This window comes from Malania oleifera, chromosome 1 (assembly GCF_029873635.1).
Source record: "Malania oleifera isolate guangnan ecotype guangnan chromosome 1, ASM2987363v1, whole genome shotgun sequence".
Classification (NCBI taxonomy): Eukaryota; Viridiplantae; Streptophyta; class Magnoliopsida; order Santalales; family Ximeniaceae; genus Malania; species Malania oleifera.
In genome coordinates this window covers 25,590,380-25,616,585 of record NC_080417.1, presented here as the reverse complement: position 1 = coordinate 25,616,585, position 26,206 = coordinate 25,590,380, and the positions used below count along the sequence as shown (strand labels likewise).

The 26,206-nt window shown below is 35.7% G+C and overlaps 1 protein-coding gene across 4 annotated transcripts; it reads left to right on the top strand.

The window, feature by feature from the left end:
• The first annotated feature begins 729 nt into the window (after positions 1 to 729).
• LOC131166281 (histone-lysine N-methyltransferase SUVR5) lies at positions 730 to 26,206 on the top strand. Of its 4 annotated transcripts, none has more exons than XM_058124688.1 (12): positions 730 to 971; positions 3,436 to 3,990; positions 4,668 to 4,970; positions 5,066 to 5,176; positions 6,448 to 6,558; positions 9,880 to 12,702; positions 13,743 to 13,904; positions 14,274 to 14,390; positions 14,460 to 14,563; positions 14,665 to 14,802; positions 25,498 to 25,585; positions 25,841 to 26,206. In XM_058124688.1, the coding sequence occupies exons 2-12, from the start codon at positions 3,505 to 3,507 to the stop codon at positions 25,946 to 25,948; spliced, it is 4,551 nt and encodes a 1,516-aa protein (XP_057980671.1). In that variant the 5' UTR covers positions 730 to 971; positions 3,436 to 3,504; the 3' UTR covers positions 25,949 to 26,206. The 4 variants fall into 4 exon arrangements, with proteins under 4 accessions (XP_057980671.1, XP_057980696.1, XP_057980680.1 ...); XM_058124713.1 differs by having other exon boundaries at positions 779 to 958; XM_058124697.1 differs by having other exon boundaries at positions 779 to 2,040.

Genomic DNA, 26,206 nt, shown 5'->3' with positions numbered 1-26,206 from the left:
TTTGGATCAACAGGGCAGACTCCAAAATCACCCTGCTAAGAATTACGTGCTCTGAATCCGTCTCGGGTGTTATTTGTAATCCCGTCCTTGCTTTATTAGGGATCTGCCTCTTGCAAGGATTCAAATTCACTTTGCCAACAATTAAAAGTTTGAAAAAAAATAATAATTTATACTTATTTATATAATGAAACTAACATAACTTATCATATTTTTAATACAATTATACAAACATCACCTTTCTAGTAGAAGTGTATAAAAAAAAATAAAAAATAAAAAAATATTAGTTTGTTAATTCATTTATATTTAAAACAAATTTCACTTAAGCAAGCAAGTGGGGCGAGGGAAAATTAATTGCCCCAATTCCGTATCGAACTACTATCTCCGAACCTATTTAAAAGTTGCTAAATATACCTTTACAGGGATGGGTCGGTTCGGCATATTTGTCAACTTACGTCCATTTACATTCTTATGGTCCCTTGCGTTTTTTTTTTTTCTCTAATACAAGTATTGCTCATATGCCAAAAAATCTCACTTATAAAAAATGTGGATGAAGTTAGTCCCTTCACATAAAAATTGTAATTGGATGGAATGAATCATATAAAACTTTTTAATTTATAAAAACTTAAAAAAAAAAAAAAATCATGAACACCTATAGTTTAGGTTTTGTAAAAATTGAAAAGGGCCCCCAATTCAGTGCCAATTGCGAAGTGCTTTGTCCACTTTTCAGTTCCTTTTTTATTATTTTATTTAAAAAAAAAATATTTTAGGGTTTTAATTTTTGGGCACGAGATGAACCTACCCTTGACCACAGGGGCTTCCCTGGAACCAATGGAAGGGGGAAAAAAACTGGTCTTCTCTGTTTTCACTAGCTGTATATGAATGTATATGCATATATTTGGTGCGAGAAAGATAGTCTTAAAATTAAAACCCACAAATTCACCCCAGCCTCTGGAAAAAGGTGATCTCCAAAGGTACATTACGTTGCAACTCCATTTGTTTTAATTTCCGTCTACTTTGGTTTCCTCTTGCGTTTTGGTTCTTTGTTTAGGGCATGGTGGTGATGGTGGCATATGCAATGTAACATTTTCCAGTCGTGACCTAGCTCAACTCTTCTGACCCTCTGCCCCTGTTATTGAAATTATTTCTATACGCATAAATGGACAAACGGAAATATTCAGGGGAAACCCTGATTCAATCCTTTACCTTTAATTAGGGTCTAATTTGGGTATTTCTGGTTGGTGATTGCGTTTTTGGTACATGGGGTCTGTGATTATGGGAATTATCATTTACCTTTAATTAGAGCCTAATTTGGGCAATTCTGATTGCAGATTGCTTTTATGGTACATGGGTTCTGCGATTATGGGAATTTTTATTTTTATTTTAGTTGTTGGGTTTTGACCCACCTTTTTCTTTCTTCTTCCTTTGGATATGTGGTTTGATCCGTGCCTTGCGCGCGTTTTTGATATTGCCGATCCTTGCAGGGTTTTCCTTGTAAACGAGAGTAATGTTAGGGTTTATGACAATTTTCACTTTCTTCATTCTGCTATTTGGTAGTGTGGTTAAGGGTTTGGGAACGAGAGTAAGAGCTACTGGTCAGTTTTGCATGTGGTACGAGGTCTTTAGGAAAATTTTGGATTATAATCTGTATGTACTCTTTGTCTGGGGTCAGGTTGCTTCAGGACTTGTTTCTTGAATTGGCATCTGCCTTGAATTCACCCCAAAGGTCAGCCTCCAACATTAACCAGTGTTGAACCCATGATCTCCCCAATCAGATGGAGATGTAATTCCACTATGCCACTATTCCACATTAATCTTGATTTTTTGTCAAACCAGACAATTTTGACTGCTGATGCACTCTCATTGAAATAAATGACAGTAAGAATTATTCGGTGCCATGAATAATTACGAATCACATTATTAAATAAAGGTTTCAGAAAAGAGCAGCTCCATTATGAATTTTGGCAAGAATTTTGGAGAGAGAGTAAAAAAGAAAAATTAGTGGGACAAAGCTCTGCGTATTGGGCAAAAGAAACTAAATTGGTGAGAGGAGTTGTTCAGAATAATTTGGGGGTTTCAGTGATAACTTGAAAATTTCTGTGATTAATTTGTGGCTGTAATTTCATTCTATTTAGGAAAATATGATTGCATATTGAATAAGCTCTGTGTGCGTGTTGTGGAGAATTCTGTGAACTTGCATACTGAATGCATGTTTGACCCTCCTGTGAAAAAAGGACTTGTTAGAAAGAAAAGTTGGCTTTGAATGTTTGGTAAAATAGTTGTAAGGTGCCTAAAAATATTTAAAATGACTAAAATAGATATGTATTTTAGGAAATATAATTATTGCATTAATAGTTTTGTAATATTTGAAAAAATTAAGGACAGCAGTGAAATTGAATAATTTGTTGGAAAAAAAACTAGTTTTAAGTTTTAAAAATTTCAAATTTGTAACTTCTAAAACTCGCCAAAAAGGCTAAAAGTTGGCTTTTAAATCCTGGAAAAGCTATTTACCATACACATGCTATCCAACTTTTACTTTTGAAAAGGAGAAGTTGAGACAAAGGGGGGGAGCGCTTGGTATTTTTGGTGACATCGGTGTTTTTTTTAAATTCTTTTCTGCTATTAAATTATTGGGTTGCTTTGTGTCAACTGTTTTATTATTCGTGTTCAAAGGTGATATTATTCGGCATAGAGCACTTGCATTTTGGAGAAAACTATTGCGCTCTTTCAAATTTTTAGGTGGGAGTCTGAGGGGCATTGTTCTCTGGGTAACTTATGATGGTTGAGGTTTCAAAGTGGAAACAGAATGGGATTATTGTTTACTTCTTTATGTGCTCTTTGGTTCACATATAACATTTACTGTTAGAACTTGTTGTGCAAAGTCAAACAATTATGTGATTTAGATCAGTCTTCCAAAACTATACTGAAGCATGCTTAAATGCTTGAGACTGCAAAGGAGGATTTTCTCTTCTGTAATTGGCCATGCCCCGAAGGTCTGGAACTGTGCATAAATCTAGTTGATACTGCCATAAGATTGTTCTTTCTGGGAGTACTTCATCTGCCATAACTGGTCTTATTTGGTGAGGATAACTGCATCTTGTCTCTGGCCATTTTTATCAGATAATTTGAACTTTGTATTTTTATAAAACCTATCCTCTAGGAGCGCACATACTATTTCTATGCATGGTTATCCTATATAGGTAATTTAAGAACTTTTCTCTTCGGCTTGGCTGGTACTTGTAGGGTACTATATAGTGTAGACATCGGTATATAGGTGTACTTTAATGCACATGCATACATTTCATCAGTGAATCAGTATAAAACTTATATTTCTCTGATGTCTAATTATATGTGATTATATCATCCATCACTTAACTATTATTAGCATTCTGCATTCACATTCATCTGACTTCCATTGGTTTGTGCTTGTTTGAACAGGAGAAGTGAGTTGGTTTAATTAGTGGAAACAAAGACACTATATGGCATTACATATTTTTGGTTGGAATAATGGAAGTACTTCCTTGTTCTGGCATTAAGTATGTTGGAGATTCTGATTGCCCTCAACAGGGTCCAGCAGCTGCTTTTATATATGATGGAGAGCCTAATTGCCTTGAACCTCAGAAACCAGCTCTAGTGGCAGATGGTGAATTTGATGGCATATTACTAAATGCAGAAAGACCTGTAGAAGAAATGATAGGTGAAGACCAAGCAATGTTTAATGAAGTGCCTACTTCAGAAGGCCACTGTAGTGGAGCTTCTTACTTTGAATGTGAGGTTGAGGGCCAAAATTTGTCTTGTGATTCCCATGACTTTGAAGATGAGAACTTAGATGTCCAGAATCACTGTATGGGAGCTTGTGTAGCTTCTGAGAACTCTCATCTAATTTTGGAAACTATTGAAGGTGAGCTGCCAAGCAACAATGGGGATGGGGAGTCATTTCTTTCGGAAACCAGGTGGCCAGAAGAAGATGAATCTGTTGCTGTATGGGTCAAGGTATCTATGTTAAATGTTTTTATGAGTCATTCCCGAATTTAATGTTGTAAGTTATTTGATACAAATATGGCCAGCACATCTAGTCTATACTGCATGCCGTAAGGGTGCGGACTGGGTATGCTTGTCTTGCATGGTGTGAGTTGTGGTTATTATTTATTAATATCTATACAAAGATATAATATGCACTGCTAACACAGAGTGCCCCTCCTCCCCCCCCCCCCCACACACACACACCAAATAATAATAATAATAAAAATAAATAAATAAATAAATAAAGGGAAATGTCTGAGAAAGGTTTTAAAAAGAAAATACAAAACCACCTCAACTAGTTTGGTTCCATAGCTACTGTCATGCTGATTTAATGATAGTTTGACACAGTTTTATTTTAAGACAACCTAAAAAGTGAGCCTCATCACTAGAAAACTGTTTAATTAGATCAATTCTTTCCCTAAATGTGATCTTGAATCACAATCCTGATTATATGTTTATTCATTCATGTGATTGCACATGCATGTTTCCTGGGACGACGTGGAAATGTCGTTGCTTGGAGCTTTACATCTAGTTTTCTGGTAATGATCAATAATTGACATTTCTAGTGCCTGTATATGCTATAAAAAATGAAGAAACATGTTCTGGTTTTATTTACATTGTTCACTATTCTATTCTTCCAAGTATAGTGGAGAGGGAAGTGGCAGGCAGGTATCAGATGTGCGAGGGCTGATTGGCCCTTATCGACTGTGAAAGCGAAGCCAACTCATGACAGGAAGAAATATTTTGTTATATTTTTTCCGAGAACAAGGAATTATTCTTGGGCAGATGTGCTGCTTGTACGCCCCATTAGTGAGTTCCCACAGCCTATTGCATATAGATCACATAATGTTGGATTAAAAATGGTTAAGGATCTGACTATTGCACGCCGATTCATTATGCAAAAGCTGGGTATCAGCATGCTGAATATCATTGACCAATTACACACTGAGGTACATGATTGAGGCTCTCTGTTTCTATTATAGTCTTGATTGTTAATCTTTCTGGTATGTTTGTTTTTAATTTAGATCTGTTCAAACTTGTATAGGCTCTGTTAGAGACTGCTCGCAGTGTGACAGTCTGGAAGGAATTCGCTGTGGAGGCTTCTCGCTGTAAAACATATTTTGACCTTGGAAGGATGCTTCTGAAGCTTCAGAATGTAAACTCCTGCAATTTTTTGGTTGAAGTAGAATACTAAATTTTATGTGTCCTTGATAGGCTATTTTGGTGGCGCCATTATTTTTGTTTGGTATGTTGTTATTGCTGAAGGATGTAAGTTTATAGTTTAAGATTTAATATTGACCATATATTGTAATTTGTATGAGATTAAAATAATACTTATTGAAGACCTATATGAAGATCCTTTAACGTCTCCCCCCCCCCCCCATGCAGTAAGGTATAGTTTGGCTGTTTTTATATTAATTTGTTAGTAGTTGATACATCCTTTAAGAAGATGGTTGGGTATATTTTCCTTCCACCCAGATGTTCTACAACAATTTTATGACAATTGAAGCATAGTTGTGGTCCTTATGGTTCAGTCTATGGAAGGTTCATCACTTAGGAACCCAACCCCCACCCCCGATACCAGGTGAAACTCCTATGTGACCTTGATTTAGTTCTTCCAGTATAGAACCTTGAAAAATAACCTTGCTTCCAATCATATCAAAATCTCACTATTGTCACATTAGAATGTTGCTTCCATCATATAAGCCAAAAAATACTTCTGACAGATCTACAAGTTTCCTATTTTGGGTTAACTAGAGATGGAATGACAATATAATTTTGTTACTTATCTATTGTGATGTGAAAACACTATCTTTATGTACTTGTATAAATTTTATACATGTATATGTATATGTATGCATGGGGGTGATCCTTGAACTTATGGTAAAGGTGTTACATGCAAGCTAGAAAGTCTTAAGTTCAATTCATGAAAACAGCCAGTCGAATGTGGGGGTAAGGCAGCGTGCATCTTGCCTCTCCAGACCCACAATATATGCAGGAGCCTTCTCTGCTTGGTGTTGCATATGTGTGAGTATGCTTGTTGTTGTGTACATGTAAGTTATATAGATGGTTACCAGATAACCTGCGACTCTTTTACACCTTGTTGGTCTTGCTTTGTGTGATTATGGTCCATCATTTGAACTTCAACTACGAACAGTAGCCAAAATAAGCCCAAAGCCCAAACATGGAAAGGTTATATTGATGATGTTTGTCATGATCCAATTTGGTTTGTTGCTGGCATTATTTTATCCAATTGCCATTAAATGTTGTGTCATGTTTTGCATGTATACCTGAAAAAACTATATTATTTCTGGGGGCTGTGCGATTCCAAGACTTTGTTTGAGACTTTCACAATTAATTTTAATTTTTCAATTCCCTCTCCTTTTTGGATTAGCATTGAAGTAACACTGTTTTGTCTCCTCACAGATGATATTGCAGCGCTACTTAAATTCTGAGTGGCTTGAACATTCGCTTCACTCTTGGGCTCACCATTGTCAGAATGCACATCGTGCAGAGTCTGTTGAAATGTTGAAGGAGGTATGTACTTCCTTCATGCTTTGCAATTATTGGTTGTGCTATGATACTTTATGTTGTCATTAATCCAGTAGCTGTAAATTTTTAAAGGGATAGATTGATAGAAAGACATATAGTTGTGCTTCAACATTATTTTGCACAATGCTGTTTCTAGTGTGTAAATTTTTTGTAAAATATAAAATTTTAAAATTTCTAGTCACCGTTTTTATAATCACAAAGATTTGCTACAGTCTGAATAAAGCCAAGATAGAGACAGATGAGGATTGATCAACAACATTTTAATGTAAATAAATGATTAAATATGTTGGGGAAGGACACTTTGGAATGCATTTCAAAAGTATATTTCTTGCTTTTGAAAATCATTTAATACTCAGCAATTAACCTTCACGATTGTTCACAAAAGTATATTTCTTGCTTTTGGAAATCTTTGTGCCTAGTATTACACCTTCAAAATACTTTTTCACCCCAAAAACAGAAGTATGCCAACAAGTTTTAGTTGGAGAAGGAAATTATTTCTTAAATAAGAACAATTTCTTGCTCCTCTACTGTAGTCACTGTTCTCACCAGACACTATTCCACGGCCATATATGTCATGTTTACCATTTATTCTCTGTCCAGCACTGCCACAACCACTATTAATTTAGTATATACTAAATTAAATACCACAACATATGTTTTTAATTGTGCACCACAAGCACCTCCACTTTTTACTTGTACCATGTGCCACCATGTTTAACTGCAACTGCACAGGGCTAACATATGCTTAAGGTTTCAAATTTTCAGACTACGGTTTGGGTCTTCATAAAAACTGTTGACCTGATTTATGTTTAGGTAGGACTTTGGTCAAATCATCATCAGCTAGGACTAGTGGTGAAGCCGGGATTTGTTGGAGGTGGAGGGTGGAGGACCAAATTCAATAAAAGAAAATCATAAGATCCATTCTTTCATTCCTTGCATTCTTATTACAGTTTGATAAATAAATAATAAATAATAACACCAGTGCGAAAAGCTCCCATGCCATTGGGGGTTGGGGAGGGCATGATATACGTAGTTTTACTTCCACAGTTGGAGACATTGTTCCCACTTTCTGTGATCTTGTGAGTTAATTAAATTGTTATTTGGAGTTGAGGATAAAAGTTTGTTTATTTAAAATTTTCTGTTTGAAATTTTATTTATCAAAAAAATTCTTACCCTATGATTAGGGGACACTCCAACAGGTTGATCATGGTTAGCTCTGAGCTTCAAAACTTGGGATGGGGTAGAGAGGGGTTAAGAGGAGAGGATGGACTACTCTGGTTATGTGGCCATATCCAGAAAGCCTGCGAATTGATCCAGAAGAAAAAGAGAGGTGGAGCAATAATTTGACATTCAAGAGCTTTTTGTTTATGTGTTTTCTTTATGTGTGTTGCTACAACCTGGCTCCCTGGATCCACCTCTGGCCTGTGCCAATGTTTAGAGCATACATCTGCTTGATGTAGGACAAGAAGCAAGACGTCGGCAAGATCTTTGTTGGAGAATAATTGAGAAGAATTGGGTCAAGGGATTGTTGAGTTTTGTTAGTAGTTAATTGTGTTATGATTATGTGTATTTGGGAGCATGTTTGTAATATTTGTGTATTTTAGGGGTATGTTTGTATTTTAATGTAGTTTTAGGTGTTTATGTGTAAATTTGTGATTTCATGTGTCAGAGGCTTTCTTACAAATAGTGTGTGAAAGCCATGATGTAGGTAGTAGTAGATGAATTTGAATTAATGTAGACGTGAGATCCCCTCTCCTAGCTCCTCCCTCCTATCTTCTCTCTTCCTTCTCCTTCTTCTCCCTTTTTTCTCTCCTGCATTCTCTCATGGATGCAGATCCTTCATGCTGCCCCTGTATCACTAGTCTCTTTTATTTATTATATATGACATAGTTTTTGCATGTGACAGTTTAGTCAGTCACATGCACATTTTAAATTAATTTTCCATTTTCAGGATTCACCTTAATGATGCATTTAAGATGTTATGCTGATTTATTTTGGCTCCCGATCATTTAGCTAAACTAGTTTTTAACATGATAAGATGGTTGTATGTTATGCTGAGTGATTTTGACTCCCAATCAGTTAGCTAAACTAGTTTTTAACATGATAAGATGATTGTATGTGATAAAAAAAAAGATAATATGCTTATATTTTTATTGATTTCAAATGTTTCTCAATCTGTGTCATTGTGGTTATTAATTTAGTTTTGAGTCTCCTTTCATTGCTGCAGAACATTATAAAATGCATGTTCATCAGTGGATATTCTGATTAGGAGACTAAAGCAGGCAAAAGTGAATTTGGTGTGCTGCTTGCTAACTTCACTTTGACCCAACATGAGCTGTTGCATCTCAAGCCCAAGAGTGAGTTTGGATTATGTGCAGCTTGGTCAACCCATAGCTTAGCCTATTGGCTTGAAATTATCTGTCTTTGGCCCAACCTAACCTGCTTAACTCACAGCCCTAACCACTACTCTGGCATGGCATCCAAAGGCTCAACTACTGCTGACATGGAAACATGCTTTTATTTCCTTTGTAGAATATCATATTGCCCTCTAGTTTCTTGAACATTTCTTTTCCATTTTCTTTCCTCTTCTGTGCAGAAACTATGCTATATATATATATATATAATTCCACTCTTTCCTAGACAAACTTCTCCTTGAAGGACCTTTGAAATATATGTCACTAAATATATATATACATAACCTAATCTCTGAAAAAAACACAAGCACGCACAAACACAGAATAAATGTCATGATATTGGCGATTGCCAAGGTGCGTTGGAAGCATGGTTGATATCACTGGCTCTTATCTCTTTGATGTTATCTATGTCGTGTAATTTGGACCGATCATTCTGGTTAAGCAATGAATGACACTAGACCAGGAGATGAATCAAATGATAGCCTTTAGGAGATGAATCAAATGATACCCTTTAGGACTAATCATTTGATGAGTAACTCATCAGGGAATATAATAGGTAGATTCTTGTAACATTTTGAAGCATTTTATTTTATTTTATTTTATTTTTAAAAGAATTTGGAATCAGAAGATACTGTCCTTTGGTTATCTTCATATGTTACTATAATGTAACCTGTTGTAGAAGGCTGGTGGTGAATACTGTAACTAGCTAATGGAAGTTTGGCCCATAATGCTTTGAACATTGGGGGAAGCCTTGTTATCTTTCCCAGCCAAGAGATGGAATGAATTTATTACTGCCAACAAATTCGTCATACTTCTTGTAAGATATCATATAAGTTATAATTGAATTCTTTCCTACCACCTTTTGCTGATGTTTTTCCCCCTTCTAATTCAGGAATTGAATGATTCTATTCTATGGAATGAAGTTCATTCACTCCCAGATGCACCAGTGCAACTGGAATTGAGCTCCGAGTGGAAGACATGGAAAAATGAAGTCATGAAGTGGTTTTCAATGTCTAATCCCCTTTCCAGTGGTGGAGACACCAGGCAGCAAAGCAGGGATAGTCCAGTGACTGCAGCTCTTCAAATTAGCAGGAAGAGGCCCAAGCTTGAAGTTCGTCGTGCAGAAGCACATGCTACAAACATGGAAAAGGGTTCACATCCAGCTATAACTGTTGGCATTGACTCTGGAATATTTGATGGCCATGACACTGTAAATCATGCTACATTAGCGTCTGATCATTGTAAAGGGGAAATTCTTGGAGAGGGAGTTGCACCAACTGAAAACCCTGGTAGTGCATCTAATAGATGGGATAACATTGTAGTTGAAGCTGGAAATCCTGAGTTCATGCAGAGCAAAGATGTGGAATCAACACCTACAAATGGATTAGTTGCTAGAAAACACTTAAATCTTGGGAGTAAGAATCGCCAGTGCATTGCTTTTATTGAAGCTAAGGGAAGGCAGTGTGTGAGGTGGGCAAATGAAGGTGATGTTTATTGTTGTGTGCATCTGGCCTCTCGTTTTGCGGGAAACCATGCAAAAGCCGAAGGGAATCTGCCTGTTGATTCACCATTATGTGAAGGTACCACCACTCTTGGTACTCGATGTAAACATCGTTCTTTATGTGGCTCTTTGTTTTGTAAGAAACACAGGCCCCATGATGATATGAAAAAGACCTTGCCTCCACCTGAGAATAAACTAAAGAGAAAGCACGAGGAGATTATTTCTAGGTCTAAATCCTCATCCTGCAAGGATATAGTATTGTTGGGACAGCTTGATCCTCCAATACGGGTGGATCCTGTCTCAGTTATGGAGGGAGATGCTTTCAATGGAAGAAGCTGCTTAACTGAGAATCATGAATATTCCAGTAAAGAGTATAACAACTCAGAGATGCCATGCTGCATAGGTTCGTGTCCCAATGATGGCACTGATCCTTGCTGGGAAAGTCCAAAAAGGCATTCATTATACTGTGAGAAACACCTTCCAAGCTGGCTTAAACGTGCAAGGAATGGTAAGAGCAGGATAATTTCAAAAGAGGTGTTTATAGATCTTTTGAAGGATTGCTGCTCACAGGAACAAAAGATGCAATTACATCGAGCATGTGAGCTGTTTTACAGGCTCTTTAAAAGTATCCTATCATTGAGAAACCCAGTCCCCAAGGAAATTCAGCTTCAATGGGCTGTATCAGAAGCTTCTAAATATCCTAGTGTCGGGGAATTTTTAATGAAGTTGGTTTGCAGTGAAAAAGAGAGACTTGTGAGGCTTTGGGGCTTCAATGCTACCCAGGATACACAAATCTCCTCCTCTGTTGCAGAAGATCCTGTTCCAATGCCATTAGCCATTGAGAGTGGCCATGACATTGATGACACAATTAGATGCAAAATTTGCTCTGAGGAATTTATTGATGATCAAGCACTTGGCACCCACTGGATGGACAATCATAAAAAGGAAGCACAATGGTTTTTTAGAGGTTATGCTTGTGCCATCTGCCTGGATTCTTTTACAAACAAAAAGGTCCTGGAAACACATGTGCAGGAGAGACACCATGTTCAATTTGTTGAAAATTGCATGCTTGTCCTGTGTATTCCTTGTGGCAGCCATTTTGGGAACACGGATCAGTTATGGTTGCATGTGTTATCAGCTCATCCTGCCAATTTCAGGCCATCAAAAATTGCTGAGCACCAGACACTATCTGTAGATGAAGATTCCCCACAGAAACTTGAGCTGGATAACTCAGCATCCGTGGAAAACAACACACAATCTCAAGGTAATTTCCGAAAGTTCGTTTGCAGGTTCTGTGGGTTAAAGTTTGATCTTCTACCTGATCTTGGGCGCCACCATCAAGCTGCGCATATGGGGCCACAGCTAGTTGGCTCTCGTCCTCCAAAGAAGGGGATTCATTTTTATGCCCATAGATTAAAATCGGGAAGACTTACCCGGCCTAGATTTAAAAAAGGTCTAGGAGCAGCATCATATAGAATCAGGAACAGGAGCAATGCAACTTTGAAGAAGCGCATCCAGGCATCACATTCAGCTGGTACTGAAGTAATGAGAGTACAGTCTAATGTAACTGAGGCAGTTGGTCTTGGAAGGCTATCAGAATCCCAATGCTCATCCGTTGCAAAGATACTTTTTTCTGAGATTCAGAAAACAAAAGCCCGGCCTAATAACCTTGAGATTTTATCTATTGCACGCTCAGCTTGTTGCAGAGTAAACCTTCAAGCTTCACTGGAGGGGAAATATGGAGTCCTGCCAGAACGCCTGTATTTGAAGGCTGCCAAACTCTGCAGTGAACATAATATTCATGTTAACTGGCACCAAGAGGGGTTTATTTGTCCCAGAGGATGTAAACCAGTTACAAATTCACATTTACGGTCTACCTTGGCACCTCCCTCGCATGAACTTTTGCAGCCCAGATCAACAAGTCCAACATATTATATGAACGAGGATTGGGAAATGGATGAGTGCCACTATGTTATTGATTCACGTCATTTTGCGCAGAACTGTGGGCAAAAAACTGTCATCTTGTGTGGTGATATAAGCTTTGGAAAGGAATCAGTTCCAATTGCATGTGTAGTGGATAAGGATTTTCTGGATTCCCTTGGCATCCTTTTAGATGGTACTGATGGCCAGATTACCAAATCCTCCATGCCCTGGGAGAGTTTCACATATATTATGAAGCCTTTGCTTGATCAATCCCTTGATCTTGATGCAGAGGTAACTTTTCTGCTGTTTATCTATACTACATATGGAAATATGGATAATTATGAGTGTTTTACACTTTTTTAAGTGGAAAAAATTTCCTTTATTTCCACTTTCATGTTTATCTCCTCTTTTATTTACTTTTCTCTCCCTTGAATATCTGTTTCTCTCTCTCTCTCTCTCTCTCTCTCTCTCTCATCATTAAACCAATTATATGTCAAACCAAAAACAAGTCCAATAAGTTTTCATATAACATCACCAATACAAAGTGCTAAACATATATCCTGTAATAATAATAATAATAATAATAACTCATAAAAAAATGCTATGAAGTCCACCAAATCTCTATGTGTGAATAATTTGGTTCTTGTTACAAAAAATATGAAGAGTTGTCAAATTTGGATTGCATGCACTTTTGTTGTTATTGCATAAAATATGCAACTCCATCTGTAGTGCACATGGCTCATGCTGGTTTCATCAGGATACTAATGTGATTTGGTGCCAACCACGAGTGATCCCTGACCACTGTAAACTTAGTTTGAGAATCTGAATGTATTGTTCTGCGCATCGACCTTTGACATCTATGTTAAAACAACTTGGTCAGTCAGCTGGTTGGGTCCTTTATGGGTGTACAAGATTTGTTTGGACCTATGCACTTGCAATTCCCAACCCAGGGACCATTTGACTCTTTTTAAAACCATTTTCACAGCATTTCTTTGTGCGTTTGTACCCTTGTTCACGGCATTGAGCACTAAGCCTCCTGCATTCCCTTCTTATCCTCCTTTTTCTTCTTCTTCCCCCCCCCCCCTCTCCCTGCCTTTATTCCGCCAAAAATCTCTTTTTCTATCGCTGGCAGCCAAGTTTCTCTCTGTCTCTCTCTCCCTCTCTCTGCTTATATGTGCTTGTGTGCTTGTTGGCACATGCATGGGTTGGTATCATTTCTGTTATTATTAGGATGATTCATAAACATCTAAAATTATCTTTTATCATTCCACCTCGCGCGAGCATGAATGTAGGGTCTTTTCTTTTCATTTTTTCATTTTTTCCCCATGCAGAGTTTGCAGTTGGGGTGTGCTTGTGGGCATTCAGCGTGCTATCCTGAAACATGTGACCATGTTTATCTTTTTGATAATGACTATGAAGATGCAAGAGATATATATGGGAAACCCATGCATGGCAGATTCCCATATGATGAGAATGGTCGGCTTATCTTGGAGGTAATGCATTTTTGCCTACTCTTAAGGTCATATTAAGTTGGGTAATTTGTTGCGGCTAAGTTTTTACAGTTGATCCACTTGTCCATTGTTTTTATTTCTTGATTTTCAAGCCATTTCTTTTGCCCCATTTCAATGGGCATAATTACATAGTCTGGATAGTCTGGATTCTTTCTATGTTGCTATAGTGTCCAAACTATTTTGACAGAATGATATTACTACCTAAGAAAATCATTGGCCAGAAGATTATTGGACTATGTACATCAAAATTTTGCACTGAATGCACTTTTCGTAAGCATGCACACTATTTCAGAAGCAGCTAGGCCTGTTTGTTCTAGTTGCCTCTAACATTTCTCCTACTAACCTATGCAGGAGGGTTATCTTGTCTACGAGTGCAGTCACATGTGCAGCTGCAGTAGAACCTGCCAGAATAGGGTTTTGCAGAATGGTGTACGAGTAAAATTAGAAGTCTTCAAAACAGGAAAAAAGGTAATACCTTTTAAATTTCCATGGTCATAAAAGAGTGTTAGAATAACTTTTATGTACATTGATTCACAGGGCTGGGCTTTAAGGGCAGGTGAAGCAATTCTTCGTGGCACATTTGTCTGCGAATACATTGGGGAGGTTTTAAGTGAACATGAAGCGAATGAGAGGCACAATAGGTTTTGCCTTCTTTCAAAGAGAGGTTTCTTTTCACTTACATTATTTTCTATGCTAAATATGTGAGTTTTTTTCTTTCTTTTTTTTCCCTCCACATTCTCAGGTATGACAAGGCAAGTTGCAGCTATTTCTATGACATTGATGCCCATATCAGTGATATGAGCAGCTTTATTGAAGGGCAGGTTCCATATGTAATTGATGCAACTAGATACGGGAATGTTTCACGGTTCATCAATCACAGGTGAGCAAAAAGTATGAGATACTGTACTTTCTATTATTTAGCTTCTTGTTTGTTTCTTCATTGTTTTCTAAGGCTTTCTCATCTTCTTTGTACTTTCTTCTTAATGAATTTCTTTTTCTATCCCAAAAAGAAAGCATTTATTGTTGTTTGGTTGATGCCAACTTGTAAACTGTACATGTAGCTATTTAATTCCGTCGGCCCGAGTGTGCGTCTAGAGGGGGGGTGAATAGACGTCTTTTGTGGATATATAAATTTTTCTACAAAATAAAATGACTAGGCAAGAAGCAAGTGAAATATATCACAATTATTTCAAAGCAAAGAGACAAACAAAAAAATAGATGAGAGAGAGAGAGTGAAGCTCAACACAATGATTTAACGTGGTTCGGCTCCAAGCCTACGTCCACGCCTTAGCTCCAAGCCAAGGGTTCCCAAATCACTAAACAATCTCCTTTCAAGCTGGAGAGGCCTTTACAAGACAGGACCCTATCCCAGCTGCTCACCAAGAGCTACAACAAGGAGTTCCCCAAGAACCTCCTTCACAGTGGCTCTCAAAGAACCTTCAAGTTCAATGAATCAATAGCAAGTAGGTACAATACAAAATGCTCCTTCTTGAGCTGATATTACAAGTACAAACCTCACTCTACTCTTTGTTGCAAATGATGTGTAAACAAGAATATGGAGCAAGAGAGCTTGAGAGCAAATATGAGACCTAGAATAAATGCACAATGAATATGGTCAACCACCAATGCTTAATCAATCAAAAATGAATGCTAATGAGGTATATTTATTGCCAAGAAGTCGAGCATGTCGCTGGCTAGCCGTTGGGCATTAATGGAGAAGAGACAAGGCAAAAACTAGCTGTTATCGCGCATTTATTATAGTTTGCTTGAGGCCACTCGTCAATGAGTCCATGGACTAGTCAACGAGTCACACACATGCACTAGTAGACGAGTGCCCTGCTATCGTCGACGAGTCTTCTCTGCAGGTCTTAGACAGGCCTTGGTATCTCTTCGTCGACGAGTCCCCTATTCTAGTCGACAAGTCACCTTTATACACTAGTCAACGAGTACCCTGTTCTCGTTGACGAGTCACCTCTGCAATCTCAGGTGGTCTCGGGATTTCCTAGTCAATGAGTGCCTTGCACTACTCGACGAGTCCCCTGCATATACTAGTTCATGAGTCCCCTGTTTTCGTTGACGAGTCACTTTGTTTTACTTCTCAAAGAGGTCTCTAAATGTACTTGGACATGTTCAAATAAAGTGTGATTGTTCTAATAAAAATCCAACCTTGTCCAAAAGTAATTTTGACCAAGTATAAGATGTCTTGTTTGAAAACTTGTTTTGACATCTTATGCAATTAGGTGACTTGGTATGCATGTGTAAACTCGGTTTTAATGTTTTAGCCTAGTATGAACTAAATGCATATGCAATGCAATTGCTCGGCTCTTGCAAGATATTCTCATGCACATCATACGCACAAGAGTTGCAGCATAATTCCTACCTCACACACAACCTAACAAACATGTAAGAATACAAGCTTTCATATATGCTCTGGTTGGTTGTGCTTTGGGTGTTCCATGTATGTGCTTTGGTTATGACCCTTTGCTCATTGCTTCTTTGATATATGTCTGACCCTTATGCTTGCTTTGATATTGTCCTGTTTATCTGAACTGAACTTGAGGAAAAATATTAGCTAACCTAAGAACCACTAATGGGTTGTTATCATAAAAAAAAGCTGGAATGAAGAACCATAGCCACTAGGGCTAACAAATTCTTTATAAGTTGGCTGCCTAAGCTCTTTCATTCCCTATAAGTTTTGATTATTGTTTGAAAGGTGATAGTGATAATCAATGTTTAAGCACCTCTAGAGCATGTGGTTGAACTTCTTATCCTGTGTTTAACTAGAAAATTGGAGAATGATTATCGGGGTAATGAACTATTTGATTTTACTTAACTGTCCTATTGTAATTTTTATAAAACCATATTTTCACTATAAAATGAAAATAGTTCTCTGTAAATTATAATAGCTGTTCTATTGGCACCATAAGGCCGTTAGGTAAGCTAATAATCTGCTATGGAAAATTTGGAATATCATGGCCATTCATCTTCATTTGAATGATGATGCAGTGAAATAAAATTTAAGCCATAATGTCACATCATATTATCATAATTCATTTTGGTTAGAGCTTTTTTATATATATATTTTTTATATTCAAGTAGCTATAGCAATGCCATGATATATATATATACGTACATACATACATACATATATATATAAAATAGGTAAAGGGAGTTTGTTACATGGAAGTTGAATGTTGCATGAAGGATGCATAAAGACTTTTGGTAGGCGTGGGCACATTTTCCTATGCTGTGGTTGTTTTCAAGACGAACCAAGTTGTCTTGGGTTTGTTTTGCATTAGCAGGGGCCTTGTGTTTTCAAGCATGCATGATTAACTCTTTGTAGCATGGTGGTTTTTTTTTTTCATTGAAGGCTCCTTATAGGATAATATGCATGGCTACTCTACCCAAGTGTTCAAGAGTGTATTTTTAAAGTCATATCTTGGAATCGGGACAATAATATAGATATTGTAGCATGATTATTTATTGGGTGGTTATTTATTATATATGCATGTTGGGTCTGTAGCTCTATATATAGGAGTGGTGTGTCACAACCAATGTTTGAAAAGGCTCAATCGAGGCAAGCCTCACAAGGCAAGGCATGCCTAAACGCCTTGAGGCTCAATCTAAAATACCAAATTCCAAAAAGGCTAATGCATTACTTGTTGAGACTTATGCATTTTTACGAAAGGCACACCTTTTGCGCCTTTTTACTTGAGGCTTATGCATTTTGGGTGTGTTTCTCATGTTAGAATTGGTTAGAAAATTTTAACTACATGTTTATATATGTTTATATAAAAGGAATGTCATAATATGAGTTGATTTCAAAAACTCTTGAACCTAAATTTTAATTAGAAAATTAATATAATTATCATTTAAATTTTTAATTATAAAATGTTATTATTTTGTTGAAATATATTTAAAAATAATTATATGTTATTTTACTTTGTATTGTGACAAATTAGATATTATAATTCAATTTTAGATTGAACAAGAACTATTTATTAATATAAATTAGTATTAAATTATTTTAAAAATTTTAATTTAATTAATGATGTTGTTTTTATCATAAATTAATATGATAGCAATATACATTAGTAACAATATTATTATTAATTAAAAAAATAACTTATATTACTTTATTTAATAAAAAATATTTAAATTTTAATAAAAATTAATTAAAATTTTAATTGAAAATATTAATATTTTTAATCTAAAATATATTTAAAAATAATGATATAGCCCTATAATAATTGTAAGAATCAAAATACCACTTATTTTTAACACAACCAAACACCATTTATAAGTTATAACTTTCAGCACTTTTTCAACTTGTTAAATTCAGCACTTATCCTGAAAAAAACTTCTTCATAGGTAGTTTCAAGTGATCTCTTTTTCTTAAATTTTAGATTTTAGATCCGTCTAGTGGCTAGTTTATGTATGTCCTCAATGTGAGGAATAAACCCTAATGTCAATTCATAATATTCAACTCTAGGTGAAATCTCTTATGATCATATAATTATAGGCATAATATGCTAGGGATTAGAAAACCTAAATAGTACTAGAGTATCTCTTTCCTAATAATAAATTCTGGCAATGTACTACAACAAATATCATGGAACTAGGAAAAAAATCTCTAGAAAATAGTAAATTGCAAGATGGCCAAAAATCTTTAAAATCCCATGGTGAATTTGTGTCCTTGAAGCTCAACTTCAATCACTAATATTTATAGGATTATAGCAAAGGTTCTTGCTAATAGGTTGCATGTAGTTTAAGTGAAGCCATTTCTCATGCTCAAAGTGCTTTTGTGTGTATATGCAAATTTGGGATGTTATCTTGATAGCTAATGGCAGAAGATGTTTGAAGGAGGAAGAATAAGGGTGTTGTTTTCAAGTTGGATTTTGAGAAAGTCTATGACTGGGCTAGCTAGAGTTTTTCATATATGGTTTTAGTTAAGAAGGTTTTTTAGGATAAATCGAGACCTTGGATGAGGGATTATTTATGTCGTTATTAACGGGGGACTTAACTTTTGTTAAGGGCTTGGAGGGGAATTAGGTAGGGTATTCTTGCCATTATTCTGTATGTGCTTGTAGTGGATGTTTTGAGTAGTTTGATTGATAGGTCCGTGGATAGAGATCTAATGGAGGAGATTGTCATGGGGAGTAAGAGGGTGTCTCATTTACAAATGATACATGACAAATGATACTATCTTTTTTCTTGTGCAACCATATTGAATCATTTTTGAATGTCTGTACTATTTTTCAGTTTTCTTGAAGGGTATCTGATTTGAAAAAAATATGGGAAAATATGATTTTTTTTTTTTTTCAATTGATTTGAGTTTAGAAAGTTCTTTTAAGCTTTCCTTGTTAGTGGGTTGTGCCATTTTAGATTGGCTTTGAGTTATTTAGGTGTCCCTATGGTAAAAGTAGGTCTTTAGCATCATTAGTAGTTAACATGGGTAAGGTGCTATTTGGTTCTCTGGATTTAAATGTCACCTTGGAAATGACATACTTGGGAATCCTATTCCTAGAAATGGAATGCCCATCTCATGGGAATAATTTTGTTTGGTTCGTTTTATAGGATTCCTGGGGATGTCATAAGATAGCAATGTCTGTTTTTGGTTCAACGTGGCCAGCATCTTGTTTGAAATTTCAATTAGATTTAAAATGTCGTGTGGAATGACATTCTTGGGAATCCTATTCCAGGAAATGGGATCTCTATCTCATGGGAATATTTTTGCTTGGTTCATCATATAGGATTCCTGGGGATGCGCATATGATATCAATGTTTGTTTTCAGTTCAACATGGGCGGCATCTTGCCTGAAATTTCAATAAGATTACCAAAATGCCATTGACCTGAGTAAAGAAACGGTTTATGACCCCTAGCCTTGTAAGCCACATCTATGTAGCGTAGATCACCAACATATGCAGGATTTCCTTTTGTATAATGTATGTGAGAACAGCGATCAATTGGTTAACGGTCTTAAATTTCAATGTCGAGTAAAATTTTGAAGTTTGAAAATTTTAAAACGATTTCAGTGTCAATTTCAATTTTGGTCTTATGAAATGATGGAGATTTGTAGTAAAGCATGGAAGTCTTTTATGAACTTTAGAAATGGTTAGCGAACATAACAATGAAACTTTTAGGACTAATATACTATAAATTAAATTCATAAATGATAGGTATGTTGTGTATGAGGTGCCAATGTTTTAATATAATGTTCTTATTAAGTATATTCAGTTAACATAAATGGAATTCATAAATAACTTAAATATTATATATTATACTAATAAAAATAATTTAAACATAGATGATTAAATAAATTGCTGCTGCTAATATGTAAGTTTAATTTTTCATATAATTTCAAAATCCTTTGTAATAATCTTTTGTTTCAATTAAAAATTATGATAAATTAAGAAGGCAATCTCACTTTGCTTTTAAATTTCACATTTGAATTCGAAGAAATTTCATTCTATAGTTAAAATTTTGTTCGCCTAAATTTTGAGATCTCAATGAATTTCAGTTGATTTGTTGAAATTTCTTCAGAATTTTTGTAAGATTTCAATCAATTGCCATTTCAATTTTGACGATGATGGAAAGTGGAAATTTTGACGAAAATTTCGACTATTTCGTGGAAATTGAAGACCATGTAGGGAGGTTGTTTGTTGATCAAAGGATGACTCTGGGTTGGGCATAAGTTGGTGTTCTACGAGTGCTCTAATTTGATGGTAAATGGTTACGATCATCTCCCTTGGAGGTGAACTCATTTTGACAAAAAGCGATTAAGAGTAAATTTAGAGGGTAGGGTTCTAATATGAGGACCAGATGTACTGGTGTGAGCCTTTGGAGGTTTACTTCACAGATTTATTCCTTGTCTTTCCTGTCATCGTGTGTATGGTCCTCATATAACCATATTTGCTTTTGGGACGATGTTTGTGCAGGGGAAGTTTCTTTTTCCTATTTGTTTCATCGTCTATTCATCTTCTGATGGTTTACAGCACTGATGTTTCTCCTTCTATGTTAGTTGTTCGTGATTTTGTTTCTTGGAATCTCCATTTTTGTAGAATCTAAATGATTGGGATGCCAAGGAATTTTCTTTGCAATCTTTGATGCTTCTTGCCCTTCTGAAGGGAGGGATGTTATGGTGTGGATTTTGGATGCTATCAGGAAGTTATCATTGCAAATCTATTTTTGATATATTTGATTTGCTCTTCTCAGTCCTTTTCCTTTCATTGTTGTATTTGGAATGCAAAAGTTTCCTCGAAACTAAAGGCATTTATTTTACTTGGTAGTTCTTAGTGGAGTTAGCACCAACAATCTACAGCTGAGTGGGAGACCCTGCAAGGTTTTAACTCTACATGCGTGCTCTTTGTTGCGAGAACATTTGCATTGTTCTGGATGTCGGTTTGTTTGGAGAGAGTAGGATTTTTCTAGAATAGCTAAAAGGTTTTCTCCTTATTTCAGGGTATTTGGAAGGAGTCATGATGCTAGTTGAGATGTGTGGTCTTTGGTGTTTTGTGGGGAATTTTGTTGGAAAAGAAGGTGCAGATTTTTTATGGAATGGGTTTGTCCTTATCTTTGTTGTGGGATAGATCCCAGTTTTTGGGAACTCTTTAAGCTTTTTGTGCTAGTTGCTTTAAGGGGATTTGGTTTTCTAACTTCCCACATGACTGGCAGTATAAATTGATCTGATTATATTTTCTCTTTCTATTTACAATTTTTTGTTTTTTTGGTGGATTTCTTATCCTCTACTTTGTACATTTTTTCTCTTAGCGAAATTTCTTTGTTTACACACACGCGTGCACACATAGGCGTTCGTGCCTTTATATAAGACCATTTGGGGAATATATTAAGAAGTATTATCTATCCAATGTGTTATTAATAATTTTACAAGAATCATGAAAAAGCAAGATGGTTTCTTAGGAAATTAAAAAATGTATCCATGACGCATCATGTGCTTTGCATGTGAGATTTTGTAAGTGACTAAAATTAATTGGATGTTGCTATATTATTTATTTATTTCAGATATACTTATTAAAAAGTAGGACTAAAGGTCATATTTAATAAAATACAAAAAGTAATTGAAAAAAATGATAAGTAATTGTCTTGTAACCTGAATAATACTTCTTAAAATAAATTCAGTTCACATTAAAATAAATTTTTTGTTTATTTAAAAACTTAATTCTTAATTTTATAGAGAACATACTGGACAGGCACCCTTGATGCATTATTTACCTTGAAAATTTTGAATAGGGTTGATTATTGTATTATTTATTAATTCTTGCTTGTTTAATATAGGAATTGATAACATATTATTATTTTTTGTTTATGGTAGCTGCATATTGTTCATGGAATGAATTAAGGAGGTAGAATAGTACTTGTATGGGGAGGGGGTGCCATTCCAGAGAAAAATATTTCCAACAAATACGGAATAGATGAGGAATAACCTTTCTCAAATTTCACATGGAAATGTATATTCAGATGTAATTCAATATTAGTTGGATATAAACTACTTATGCATGATAACAACCCCTTTTCCTTTGTAATAGTTCTATTCCTATACAATAGGCATTCCATTCCTGTCCTATTCCACTCCAGGAATTTAATCTAATCTTAATATTATTCTAATTGGTTTTATTTTTCTTAATGCTTAAAATTAGGATGAGTTCCAATATGTCCACTTTATTATAGAAGAGAACTTTTAAATTTCATTACATTTTAGTTTAATTGGTAATATAACTGTCTAGTTACTCAATATTTTTGAAACAAATTAATAGCATTTTAATTAGATTCAGCTTATTATACAGATAGTATGTGTGAGCTCTTCTTCTTGCTAGATTAAAAATCATTAATGGAACTAGTTATTCTATTATTTCATATTTTAAAAAGTTTTTGGTAGACACATAACAATATTGATATCATGTAAAGCAAAGGTCTTGTGCAAGAAAAACCAAAATTGAAAAAAAATTAAAAAAGATTTGCTACAAGATAATAATTTTTTTAAGAATTAAATTATTATTATTTTATTTGGTGGATGTGGATGAAATGGCACCTTTAGAGTATTCTGCTCTCGCATCATCTGATCAAAATTTCACAGGTGAAATTGGTACATTTTTTATTAACAGTTCTGTAGCTTTAGAATAATATCCTTTCACAAAATATATGATTTTCTTTTTTGTGTAATTTTAAACGAACATATACTTCATTGCACCAAATCATTTTGCTTGTCAGATGGAATTGATCTAGAAATTTTAGGAAATGGCCTTGTCAACTATGGGTGCTTATTGGGCGACAACAGGTTTTGGTTTGGGAGAGGAATTTTAGAGTTGATTAGAATTTGTCCCTCTTTTTTCTTTTGGATTGTTTGGAAGTAGAGGAATTGTAGAGCTTTTAAAGGGATAGAAACCTCTCATATCATTGTGAAGGACAAATGACTTAAAAACCTTGTTTTTTTTCCCTGGTTAAATGGATAGCACCTTGTTTTTCATTTTTTGTTTGTTTTTTTTTTTTTTTTTGCATTTGTTTTTTTGTTTGTTTGTTTTCTTGGGCTCCGTTGCAGCACTTTATCATGCCCCGGAACCCATTGATCTTGTTGATGCTATTTCTTTGTAAATCATGATTTTACAATGACGTAGCACCTTCTTAGTGTCCTTAATGTTTGTTTTCCTTTTGCTTATCAGAGAGGGAAAAGAAGATGATGTAAATTTAATTTATTACGAGGCAGCATAAAATATAATGCTAATAGCATTTCGAGCCCCTTTGTCATTATTATGATGTCTCATAATGAGCTAATTATTTGTATCATTTGTTTTCTTTTGATTGGCAAAAAACAAAACATATTCTACTAATAATTTTGCTTATTATGAGATATCATAATATAATGATAATGGCATCAAGCCTAGGATAAGGCTGTATAGATCTCTCATTGTTTAAACAAGTTTTAAAAGTAAGGATGTCTTTGTTGAATTTTATGTTGTCCGTAATATTGGCCTGTATAAAGGTATTTGTATGCGAATGAACTTTAAAAAGCAAGGATAGTTTAGGCAAGTATAATGCTTCACACGCATTATGCAATCATAGTATCATACTATATGTAGTACATGATGTAACACATATATAGCACAATATTGCTAACAATGTCCTTTGTATATTTGTATATTTTCAAAGTTTCTTTACTACATTATAATGAATGTGTATATCTACATCACATATTTTCTTTTATTGAGAGAATTAAAAATATATTCTCAGCTGTTCATTAATGAGGCAAAGATGTCCTTCATAGCATATGTCCATGGCTTGTGTAGGACCATACCGATATGATACGATTTGGCTAAATACCAAAAGAGAAGGAAGGCTTCTTTAGGGAAATTAATGTAGGATAGAGTGGGGACCCAGGGGCCATTGGGGTAGGGACAGAGTGGGTGCCAGTCAAGTATGATAGGAAAAGGGAAAGTATATTTAACCATTCACTGATAACAAAAATTTATGAACAGGAGTAAAGGAGGGGTGTGCATGTGTGCTCAACCACCATCTGATGGTTCCATGAGTGGCCTGCCACCATATCTCACGCCTTTACATTGCGTCACCTCATCTGCTGTCTCTGTTGTTATGTTAACAAAGCAGCATCTGTTTGTAAAATCAATTGAACATTAATGAAATGGTGCAGTTAAGCTTCTTGATTAGTGTGGTGGTTGTTATCTGTTTCCCAAAACTATCTGGTTTGTCAAAATAATACCTTGTTTTATGATTAGAGTTATTGGGAAGCTGTGTCTTGTAACAAACATTTTGTTCCCACATGGATTCACTGTTGGAACATGGGTGTGTCTAGTTAATGTTGCTTATCTTGGTGCTTCTGCTTGTGTATCTACACCCATGTGTATGTAAACAATATTGCAAATGTCTTCAATCATTCTTTGTGATATATGCATTTAGGCCTTGTTAGGAGGTAGAATTATGGAAGAGTGGCTTAGTCACTAGACCTCAGCATGCAATTTGCCTGAAATCATGAAATGATGCCCCCTTGCAATTTGCATGGATATTACTCCACCAATCTTTCTCACAAAAAGTAGGTACTACAGTGCTTTTAAATTCGTTAGCATTTCAGTTTGCACCATAATAATTTTTATTGAAAAGAAGATATGTCCTTGCTTGTCGGTAAAGTATAAAAAATCAAAATAAAAACATGTAAGCCTTGCTTGTCGGTAAAGTATAAAAAATCAAAATAAAAACATGTAAGCATCAAAACCTTCTTTGAAAATCACATTGGCGAAGTGTTGGGAGCAATGGTGGACCTCATGTTGTTTTCAGCTACATATGCATGCATGGACCTCGTGTTTCATCTTAACTTCGGTGTTCAATAATTCATCAGATTGCCTTCAGGCAGCCGAAAAAAAGAATGATGCCCTGTGATTTAGTGGATGAGATGACAGTATGTTGAAGGATTTGTTTGGCCAACTTGACAGTGAGAACAAAGATTGCTCAACTTAATGACTGGAATTGTCTTTAATATGCCTTTCCCAATGCTTGAGAAACAATGAATGCCTGTTGATTTACTCTCTTTAACATTTGTTTTCGTAGTTGTTCCCCGAACCTTGTGAATCATCAAGTTCTTGTGGAAAGCATGGAATATCAGCTTGCACATGTTGGCCTCTATGCAAGTCGAGATGTAAGAAATTTCTCTCTATTCCCTGTTAATGAAATTTCTCACAATGTTTGACCCCTTGGATAATGGAAGTTTGCATGAATGTGTTGCATGATGGTTTTAGATGTAAGAGGTGCATGCACAAATTTGGTTTCTTGCTCTTGATTTCTGAAACCGTGCTAGTGAATGCAAAAATTGTGTACTCTTCCACTGCTATTGCGCTTAAATATGCCTTTACTCATCTTAATTAATTAATCTGTTAATTGTTTTTGTGAACAGATAGCTGTGGGCGAAGAACTGACATATGGTTATCGATTCAAGCTATTGCCTGGGCAAGGATGCCAATGCCATTGTGGAGCATCAAACTGTCGAGGCCGCCTTGAATAAGTTATCTGTGAACACTATGCTCCTGATATCTTTCTGGCATGCAGGTGGCATGCTAAATTGTAGTTATAGAGCACCGGAGAACTAGTCGGAGGGGAGAGCCTTCAGTGGTTTTATACACGCAGTTCAGTCAGCCAGTAGCTCCTTGCACGAGGCTAGCAAAATACCAGTCCCGTGCCCAGCAATAGCAGGGGGCTCTGAAACTCCACGTTCTGTCATTTGCCTGTACCTTGTACCTTCATTTTTCAACCAAAAAAAAGG

Excerpts from the sequence above, each read along its gene's own strand:
- LOC131166281 (XM_058124688.1), top strand. The coding sequence starts at position 3,505 with ATGGAAGTACTTCCTTGTTCTGGCATTAAGTATGTTGGAGATTCTGAT. Across the intron at positions 4,971-5,065 it reads TTGACCAATTACACACTGAG|GCTCTGTTAGAGACTGCTCG; the intron begins GTACATGATTGA and ends AAACTTGTATAG. Across the intron at positions 6,559-9,879 it reads CTGTTGAAATGTTGAAGGAG|GAATTGAATGATTCTATTCT; the intron begins GTATGTACTTCC and ends CTTCTAATTCAG.